Genomic DNA, 10,685 nt, shown 5'->3' with positions numbered 1-10,685 from the left:
CACGCGCGCGCACACGCACACGCACACGCACACGCACACACACACACACACTCTCTGTCTGCCTGTCTGTCTGTCTGTCTCTTTGTCTGTCTGTCTGTCTGTCTGTCTGTCTGTCTGTCTGTCTCTCTCTCTCTCTCTCTCTCTCTCTCTCTCTCTCTCTCTCTCTCTCTCTCTCTCTCTCTCTCTCTCTCTCACACACACACACACACACACACACACACACACACACACACACACACACACACACACACACACACACACACACACACACAGCTACAATACTAAGCTACGATACTAAGAGCAAGTCTTTGCATCATGCTTTGAAGAATGGGCACACACATAGGGGAAGTTGACATTTGACCCTCTGGGGACACAGGCATTTTGGGAGGCCATTGTTCCTACTGGCCCAGACCAGCGCTGACGTATTTCAACACCGCCATGTCTCTCAAGGCTGAGAACAAAGTTTGACTCTGGCCCCGGTAATGTTTAACCGGGAGAGTTTCGAGCAGGGAAAACAGACCTGTCAAACAGTTATGGGAATGTGTGTGTGTGTGTGTGTGTGTGTATGAGTGTGTGACAGAGATAGAGAGACAGAGAGAGAGAGAGAGAGAGAGAGAGAGAGAGAGAGAGAGAGAGAGAGAGAGAGAGAGAGAGAGAGAGAGAGAGAGACACACATGAGCACAGTCCCAGATGTCCAGATGTCTGTGCTGCCACTGAAGACTTGACAAGTTAAAAAGGTATGTTTCTTTTATCGTGAAGTTTGTATATAAAATTATATGTGAAGCAAACTATAGCATTTCTGTCAAGAAAGTGGAATTATTGTATGGAGTATAGATTATTGTCATACTAGGTGTGAAGGAATATAATGACCGATGTAACGGTTTAGACATGTTTAGTAGGAGACATCAGCAACGACCACAGCTAATGCCACTAGGCTTTAATGAAATTAATGAATTAATAATGGGTAAGTTGGTCAATGGAACATCATTTAGTTTGATTGATCAGGATGCATTGGATGAAGTCCAATTTAGCTATTCATCTCTATGGTAGTCTACTCTTAAACAAGTTTAAATGAACAATTTCAGATAACATTCTGTCCCACTCAAGAGGAGTGTTCATTTGGCCTTTTGGCCAGTGTAACATTTTCAACGTTAATTCTTGTCAATATATTGTAAATATAAAGAGCTGGAACACAGGTGGCGCCTGGAGCAGAGTGAGCGGGTAATCGCTTGTTGAAATTACGCTGGCCAGCAGCAGACTTTCACACGGACTTTTGACTCCGCTGTTAGGATGATTTATTTGTAAATGTAATGGCATCCATCTTAGTTCTAACTGCTAGCACTGTTCTTTTCCTTTTAAAGACTCCAGAACTATTTATGCTATTATCTATCAATTATCTATGCCATTGGAGTAACATGGTGTCATAATGATAAAGGCACGATAGTACTGTTGTAGAAATACTCTATGCTGTCCATCACTAAAGGTGTGCGGTGTAACTTTAGTAGATTTAGTACAATTTCAATAGATTTAGCAGATGTCCATAATACATGCTGCCCATTCGCAAATGACATCTATTTCATGAGCGTTTCCTACTTTTATGTATGAAATGCAGTGACATAAACAAACTGCATTAGGGTCGTCATCTCAGCTGATGATGAGGATGTGGGCACTGGGCAGAGTAGATGCATTTATGTGCATGTAATATTCATGTTGTGTACAATGAAATTGATTAAGACTATAGTCTATAAATAAAACTACAGCTCAACCTATTCACTCACTGCACACAGCCCTGCTGGGTGTGGTTTCAATGTAGCCAAGAATAGCATTTTAAATGTCAGAGAAATCAATGGTTGTTTGTTTGTGTGTGTGTGTGTGTGTGTGTGTGTGTGTGTGTGTGTGTGTGTGTGTGTGTGTGTGTGTGTGTGTGTGTGTGTGTGTGTGTGTCTGTGTATGTGTGTCTGTGTGTGTCCATACATCTCCCCACCTCTCTCTCTCTTTCGCTCCTTCACTCTGTGTGTGTGTGTGTGTGTGTGTGTGTGTGTGTGTGTGTGTGTGTGTGTGTGTGTGTGTGTGTGTGTGTGTGTGTGTGTGTGTGTGTGTGTGCGTGTGTGTGTGTGTGTATGTGTGTGTGTGTGTGAGTGTGTGTGTGTGTGAGTGTGCACGCGCGCGTGCACGTGTGTGTGTGCTTGTGTGTGTCTGTGTGTCCTTGCAGGCTTTGACAACAATGGCATGACTGTTACCTTGGCAATATGATGTGTGCTGCCCTCCTACTAGTCATGTTGGCGTTGCCATGTCAAGGTGAGAGGAGCTATAACACACACACACACACACACACACACACACACACACACACACGTACACACACGCACACACACACACACACACACACACACACACACACACACACACACACACACACACACACATACACACACACACACACACACACAAGCACACACACATTTGGCACACTGCTAATTCTCTCACAATGTTTTCATTCTGCTGCAAGTGTCCATACTGTAGCTACAATCTGGTAACAATAACATTACTAAAAAAATACATTTATTCAAGACACAGAAGTAAATGTAACAGACTGTGTTCAGTGGTAGGTCAAAGGCAAGGAAACGATGGATAAGTACTGGCTCCAACTCACTTTCATTGTGGTGAAACAGGACACAATACAATACTGCTGCTGTTCATTTGTAGGTCTGTAAACTCCAGTCTTTGTAACTGGCTAGTGATCGTATAGCGATTAACTTTAAGAATTGTCAAAATGAGGCACGAAGCCATTTTCTTTTCTTTTTTCACACATTCAACAAGCACAAACATTCTATGATAACATTCCCTCCTTTAACAGCGGGACGTTCCATCACAACATTCCATCATTGGGTAAATGAGCAGGACAAGAACTACATGGAATGATGAGGCAAAGCCTACGGTATCTGGTGAAACAGAAAAAAATGCAATGCAGCTGCTTTAAATTCGTAGATCTGTTACCTACACATAATGATTGGAATAGTTTGCTTACTGCCCACGGTCAACAACAAAGAATACACGCGTGCTCTGAATAGCAGGGAACTGACTAGCAAGTTCATATTTTGGCCAGAAATGATCACTCCAAAATAACATTGCAATACACACAATTGTTTGCGATTAGAACCTAGGTCCGGATTAATGCACAGGCTAGATATGGCTACAGCCTAGGGGCCCACACCTAGGGGCTCTCCTCTGGCCAAAAGGGGAAAAAAACAATGGAATGATATTGATAACTTAGTCTGCCATGCCAAATGCTGGTTTAAATCTTATTGATACTCCTCGTTGGAAAGATGACGCTGTCTATGTAATTTTGCTATGAAATTTCCCTTCTGTGGGGGCCTACAGCAACCTGTAGCCTAGGGGCCTCGGGCCTTCTTAATCAGGCCCTGCTAGGACCGTATAGCAGTATTACTCAAAACAGCATTTAATTACAAATCTTATGCACACAATTACAATATTGCAATTAAGGATATACACAGAGAATTGTACCAATGAACTTACCTCCGGTTTAGACAACTCTTATTCTAGCTGCTGGAGTAAGCGTCATGTATAAAAAAGACCTAACCTACTGCAGCTGCAAGAATATACCACCAGGTGGCTCTAAACTCATACAATTGCAAGAACCAGATATTTTCTTGTGAAATATTTCCTTGTGAGGATATTTCCAACTCTGTAACATAAAGATGCATATCCCTGAAGGACTGGTAGACCATTGACAGTGAATACATGCATCCACTAATTTGTCACTGTGGGGCCCAAAATAAAGACTAACATAAATTGTACCAGACTTGGTCGAGTAAACTATTGTACTTTGGAATATGATTTGAACATATGATATACACTCACCGGTCACTACATTAGGAACACCTGTTACAACTGCTCAATTCATTGAGGCAAATTTCTGATCAGCCAATCACATGGTGGCAACTCAATGCATTTTTGCATGTATGGTTGAGATGATCTGATGCAGTTCAAACCGAGCATCATAATGGGGAAGAAAGGTTATTTAAATGACTTTGAACATGGCATGGCTGTCAAGCTGAAAGGGCTTGATTTGAACATTTCAGAAAATACTGATCTACTGGGATACTCACACACATTCATCTCTAGGGTTTACAAAGAATGGTACGAAAAAGAAAAAAAATGCAGTGAGCAGCGATTCTGTGGGCAAAAATGCCTTGATGGTAGAGGTCAGAGGAAAATGACCAGACTGATTTGAGCTGATATAAAGGCAATAGTCCAATAACCGAGGTATGCATAAGAGAATCCCTGATTACACAGGACATCAAATTTTGAGGCAAATATATTGCAGCAGAAAAACACATTTGGTGCCACTCCTGTAAGCTAAGAACAGGAAAATGAGGCAAAAATTTGGACAGGCTCACCATAAACGACACTAGAAGATCGGAAAAATGTTGCCTGGTCAGATGATATTAACTGCAACACTCAGGTGGAATGGTCAGAATTTGGCGTCACCAACATGAAAACATGGGTCAACCTTGCCTTACATCAGCGTTTCAGGCAGGGGATATAATGGCATTAAGATATTTTCTTGCACAATTTGGGCCAATTAGTACCACTTTATCTTTATTGGAATGCCACAGCCTACCCAAGTATTGTTGCAGGCAGTTCGGGCAGTTCTGAAGGCAAAAGGGGGGTCCAACCCAGGTCTAGAGAGGTGTTCCTAATTAAGTGGCCGGTGCGTGTATGTGTGCATTCCGTTTTAACTGCACATTGAAAGGCATATGACATCTGGTCATTCAAGTAGAGAGAGAGAGAGAGAGAGAGAGAGAGAGAGAGAGAGAGAGAGAGAGAGAGAGAGAGAGAGAGAGAGAGTAATTCAGCCATATTGAAGATCCTGCATTCGGTAATAAAATGCGTGCCTACATGATATGCAATGGCATTCAGTGCTTTTAGGTTAATGAGGTCAGCAAGAGTGCTTCTGACCTACTGAGACGGCCTACTTGGAAAGCACATCTGCTAATGTTAAAGCACATCTAAAAACGGGACCATAAAATAAGGGTTACCGGTACAGTACTATAAGGTAACACTGATGTAAATAAACTTTCATAGACTCACTGACCTTTGGGGTTAATACACTATCTCTGTTCTTCTGTCCGTTACGCTATTCTACACTAGCTGATGGCTTTATCCAAAGCGACTTTATTTACTTATTGTATTTGTTAGAGTGCCTGGAGATATGGGCTTTGGTGCCATCATCATGCCACGGAGGCACCTCAGCCATCTAGTGTGGTAGGGAGAGGAGGGGTCAGATTCAAACCCACAACCCTCTGATCTACTGTAAATCCCATCTCCTCAAGCATTAGGCCACAGTTGTCTCACACATGCCCCTTTACTCTACTCTACTCTACTTCACTGTACTCTACTATGCAATCATTTCAGTACCTTGTACAAGTAGGACCAATAATTGTGATCTCAATAGTTGTGTTTTATCTTGAGCTATTTTATGCTATTCAAATGTCAGAACTAATAAATGAGGGTAGCACCATATTGTTCTACATTTCTCAACTTACAGGCAAAATCTGAGAGCATTTTAAGATGCCACTACAATGCATGTGTTCATCATCACCATCATCATCATCATCATCATCACCATCACCGCCTGTTTTCTATGTGTGTCATCTAGGTCAAGATGTATCCTCCTCCTCTTCCTCCTCCTCAGCATTACCCCGTCGGTCGGCGCTCGTGGTGGAGCCTGAGTCCTTGACGATACTCTCTGGCCAATCAGCACGCTTCAACTGCTGCACCGCGGCGACAACACCCTGGGAGATCATGCTGTGGCACCTTGACGACGCCACTGTCATGATCATCACCAGGGAAATCGTGAGCACAAACACAACAGTGTTATCGGCTGTGAACTACTCCACTCCCGAGGGGCCCTGCTGGGAGATGACCATAGAACACTTCACCCGTGGCAATGCCACGCGACCCCGCCAGGTCAGCTGCGAAATTTTCTTCGGGCCGAAGATGACGGCTGAGTTGCATATACAAGGTGTGTGCTCTGGCTGGTTGAGTTGAAGTTTTTTTCTGCTGTGTAATGAATTGACAGACAGTACACCACTTTTAGCCCCACAAAACAAATGAGAATGCCTCTCTTGATCTTGGTTGAGTACCCTGCTTCACAGACACACTATGGGGCTAAGAAAGCCATTTCCTAGTGTATGTGTGAAGCAAGGTACTCAACCCTTTTAGGTCTGAGGGCTATAGGCCAACCACAGGGCTACCTGAGGGGTTACTTGTTCATTCAAAATCATCTATCGATGTCTTGGCATCCTTTCCACTCGATGATTGAATGATAGTTTTTTCGTAATTGACAAAGGTTATAACGAAATAATCTTACGTTTAAAACAAGAAACACATGAGCTGCTAAAAGACTTGTCGTAGTCACTCTTAAACATCCTTGGTGGGCACCACAGAAGCTCCTGGAGAGTTACATGGTGCTGCAGAATGATCTGGTTTGAAAAAGCTTGTTCAGCCTGGGATGGGATGTTGTTGTTTGGTTGAGACCTTGTTATTATGAGGAAGCACTGTGTGAGGCTGAATGAGGTGTGTGTGTGTGTGTGTGGTGGGGGGGGGGGGGGGGGTGTTGGGGTGGGGGGTGGATGGCGGGGTGGTGGGGGGAGACAAACGGGTCCCAGGCCTAGGGTGAACTGCCCAGAATTGAGTCAGCATTGCATTGTATTGTATGGGTTAAGATGAATTTGTCCTGGGCTCAGTCAAGGCTGTTAGCGGCCCTGTGAGTGTGAGTGTGTGTGTGTGTGTGTGTGTGTGTGTGCACGTGTGTGTTTGTGCACGTGTGTGTGTGTGTGTGTGTGTGTGTGTGTGTGTGTGTGTGTGTGTGTGTGTGTGTGTGTGTGTGTGTGTGTGTGTGTGTGCCCGTGTGAGTGTGCATATGTACGTGCATGCTTGTCTCTGTGGATGCGTGTGTTTGGTGGGAGTATCGACCAGGGTGTTCTTCATCTGGAGGCATTAATTACAGTATGGCTGGGTGCAGCAGACTGCCCCTGGATGGACTGGATGACATACTGTAGTTGATGTCTGCGTCTGGGGCTGAGACTCGAAATACCTAGACGCCCATTGATCAGGGACTTTACAAACACGTTTCAGGATTGGGAGAGCAGGTCTGTGTCTTAGGCACTCTATATCTTTCATGATGGGCAGAGGTGGTGGACGTATTAAGCTCTTTATCAATATCCTTTGCGGTGGTGGGGTGTGTGTTATGCACTGGTTTTAATACACTTCGAGTGGTGGGGGAAAAGTTCTTTTAGTTGAAGTTACCTCACTCGGCGGCCATGTTGGCGACGCCTTCGGGGAGCTATCTCAGATTAGTAAGACTGAAAATGAATGTGGAAGTGTGACTTAAAGACTTAAAGACTTAAAGACTTACCTAACGGTTGTGAAAATCTTGTGGTTGAGACCGCTGTGAAAAGTTTAGTAGATAAGAGTGTTAAGTTGCATCTTGTGGGTCAAAAGCTTTTAAAGCCATTTTCATAAATGCACGCGAGCAACTGGAACTCGAAGCTGAAAGATGATTGGAACACTTTTCATTCTGCTCAGCATATTGACTGGCTGGCTATTGGCAGCGTTTAATAAATTATCAATATTCATTTAGTGCAGACCATTTATTTTTGCACATAAAACTTCATTTGGGAGGGTTGTAGCTTTCATTTGAGCGACTTCATTAATTGAAAATCAGGTTATAGCTGTTGTTCCAACAGCATGGAAAAGTGACAAAACTCATGTTAGGGGCCATAGTAATAGCAGTACAGTGGCAGTAGCCTACATACTGGTAGTAGTAGTAATAATACAGTAGTAGGGGTAGTAGCAATTATTAGTTGTTACTTATTTAGTACTGGTAGTATTGTGTTGTTGGAGATTTTATCATGGTATTGTTGTTGTATGGTTTCGTCATTAGTAAACTATGCTGCCTCCAGTTTGCGCATATCCTTAAATTATCTCACAATGCTCCCCAGCCATTCCTCCCTCCCTCCCACACACACACACACACACACACACACACACACACACACACACACACACACACACACACACACACACACACACACACACACACACACACACACACACACACACACACACACACACACACACACACACACACACACACACACACACACACACACCTGCCCCATCAGAGCCTCAGGCTGATACTGATGGTGAGAGCTTTTTAAAAAGTTTTCACGGCAGAAAGAAAGAAAGAAAGAAAGAAAGAAAGGGAGATAGAAAGAAAGAAAGAAAGAAAGAAGAGAGTGAAAATAGCCTATAGAATGCACAGAAGGACGCGAGAACAGAAGAGGTGGATGATGGACAGCATGCAAGGTACAGCACTTTTCCTCAGCGTCACACAGCCATCCATTTCCGAAAGGCTTTGAGTACATTTTACAGTGTTAATTCAACACTTCGAGAGTTGATTAAAGAGAGAGTGTATTTTGGTCCCAGAATACTTTGTATGCTGTATTTTTAACTGTGTACTGTACACAGCACCTTGACAAATAGACTGAACAGAAGTGGAGTCGAGATGCTGCTTGCATCGTACTGCACTGTGTGCGACGCGTGGGGTTTCAAATGGGGTTTCACCGCTGCACAGAGTAAAACAGAGATATGAGAGAGAGAGAGAGAGAGAGAGAGAGAGAGAGAGAGAGAGAGAGAGAGAGAGAGAGAGAGGAGAGAGAGAGAGAGAGAGAGAGAGAGAGAAACACACACACACACACACACACACACACACACACACACACACACACACACACACACACACACACACACACACACACACACACACACACACAATCATGTGCAAAGGGGCACATATTGTATGTAGAGGAAGAGACGTATACAACAGAGCCAGAAACATGCAGTAGAGAACGTGACCTGTTCAGGGACGAATTATGATTGCATAGGCCCTTGAGCCAGAGAAGAAGAAAGGTCCATGTTATTATTGCAACAGCGTGACACAAATAAATAACATGATAATAGCGCTAATGGGCAATTATCATTGGATGTTTTCACGATGTTGGGGGCGGGGTTTCATGATGGTGCCGCCCCCCCTCCTGGTTGCTGTCCTGGGCAGTTTTCCGGTTGGTCCGCCCCTGGGACCGCCCCTGGGGTGCCGCAACATCACTCAACTCCCAAGCCTCAATACAATATCTGCATCCCATCCCACCCTCCACCTCAATCTCGCCAACACCTCCACAACCTCCAGGAAAGCCGACAGGAGGGACACACGGGTCAGACGTCCCGGGCCCAGGGCTCAGAATGGAGCCCTCATTACATTCTATGTATTGGGTGGGGCGCACTTTCAAATTACTTTGTCCTGGGCCCAGCCAAAGCTGTCATTGGCTCAGACACAGCATGCTCTACTCCACTCAACTCAACTCCAATCATTATTCTGCTAATTTGCCTGCAGCGGCCGGCAAAAGCCTAGAGCTCAGCTAAAAAACGCGGCGGACCGGGAACAAAGCAATGAGCCATCCCCTCATCCCCTTATATATTACGCGTACGTCTCTCTTTATCGCCAGTGCAACAAATCCCGCTTGACGTATGTTCCCATTACTGCAAGTGTACCGTGTGTGTGCGTGTGTGTGTGTTTGTGTGTGTTTGTGCGTGTGCATGTGTGTGTGTGTGTGTTTGTGTGTGTGTGTGTGTGGTGTGTGTGTGGTGTGTGTGTGTGTGTGTGTGTGTGTGTGTGTGTGTGTGTGTGTGTGTGTGTGTGTGTGTGTGTGTTTGTGTGTGTGTGTTTGTGTGTGTGTGTGGTGTGTGTGTGTGCGTGTGCGTGTGCATGTGCATGTGTGTGCATGTGCAGCAAGGAAGATCAGGTCGGATAAGACCAGAGGAAAACAGAGGGATGTGCATGTGTGTGTGACTGTGTAGTATGTACCCCTCTCTCTCTCTCTCTCTCTCTCTCTCTCTCTCTCTCTCTCTCTCTCTCTCTCTCTCTCTCTCTCTCTCTCTCTCTCTGTGTATGTGTGTGTGTGAGTGTGTGTGTATGACTGTATATGTACCTCTGTGTGTGTGTGTGTGTGTGTGTGTGTGTGTGTGTGTGTGTGTGTGTGTGTGTGTGTGTGTGTGTGTGTGCGTGCGTGCATGCATGCATGCGTGCGTGTGTGTATGAGTGTGTGTGGGCTGGCAGCAGGCAGAGGGGCCGATATGGGGAAGGAGCATCGGGGTCATCTGTCATGGCTGCCGAATTAATTGCGCATCTTGGCGTCCCCCGTTAACAGTCAGCAACTCTGGCCGCTGATTTGTGGCACGTCGGGTCAGATAGAGAGCTGGATGTGGCCCACCTATGCACCAGGGACGCGAGGATGGGGTGGGGTGGGGAACACACACGCACGCACGCACGCACGCACGCACGCACGCACACCCACACAATGAACTGAACCAGGATTTGGAAGGTAGGGGGAGATGGGGATGGCAGGTGGGCAAAAAAACACTAAACCACCGCCTGTCCTAACTGTTGGGGTCCTAAACTTTGCTGTAGTTGGTTAGTTATGTGGCCAATGCATTGCAGTGCAAGCTCTAGGCTGCCAATCATTATCTTGTGAAATGATCACATGAACACAACGACCTCATACCAAATCAGCAAAACTGTAGATACATTGCAAAACCCA

General features: G+C 45.0%; 1 protein-coding gene across 2 annotated transcripts in view; it reads left to right on the top strand.

Annotated features, from left to right (window-relative positions):
• Positions 1-668: 668 nt before the first annotated feature.
• The window catches only part of igsf5b (immunoglobulin superfamily, member 5b), a 42,918-nt gene continuing 32,901 nt past the window's right edge, over positions 669-10,685 (top strand). The window contains exons 1-3 of one of the 2 annotated variants that reach the window (XM_063204950.1): positions 669-737; positions 2,213-2,298; positions 5,684-6,049. In XM_063204950.1, coding sequence (XP_063061020.1) covers positions 2,250-2,298; positions 5,684-6,049 — 415 coding nt within the window. In that variant the 5' untranslated portion in view covers positions 669-737; positions 2,213-2,249. Of the gene's footprint in view, positions 738-2,100; positions 2,299-5,683; positions 6,050-10,685 lie in introns of those variants that run through there. The other variant, XR_010035802.1, reaches the window with a different exon arrangement.

This window comes from Engraulis encrasicolus, chromosome 8 (genome assembly GCF_034702125.1).
Source record: "Engraulis encrasicolus isolate BLACKSEA-1 chromosome 8, IST_EnEncr_1.0, whole genome shotgun sequence".
Taxonomy (NCBI): Eukaryota; Metazoa; Chordata; class Actinopteri; order Clupeiformes; family Engraulidae; genus Engraulis; species Engraulis encrasicolus.
This window is presented reverse-complemented; position numbering and strand designations above follow the sequence as displayed.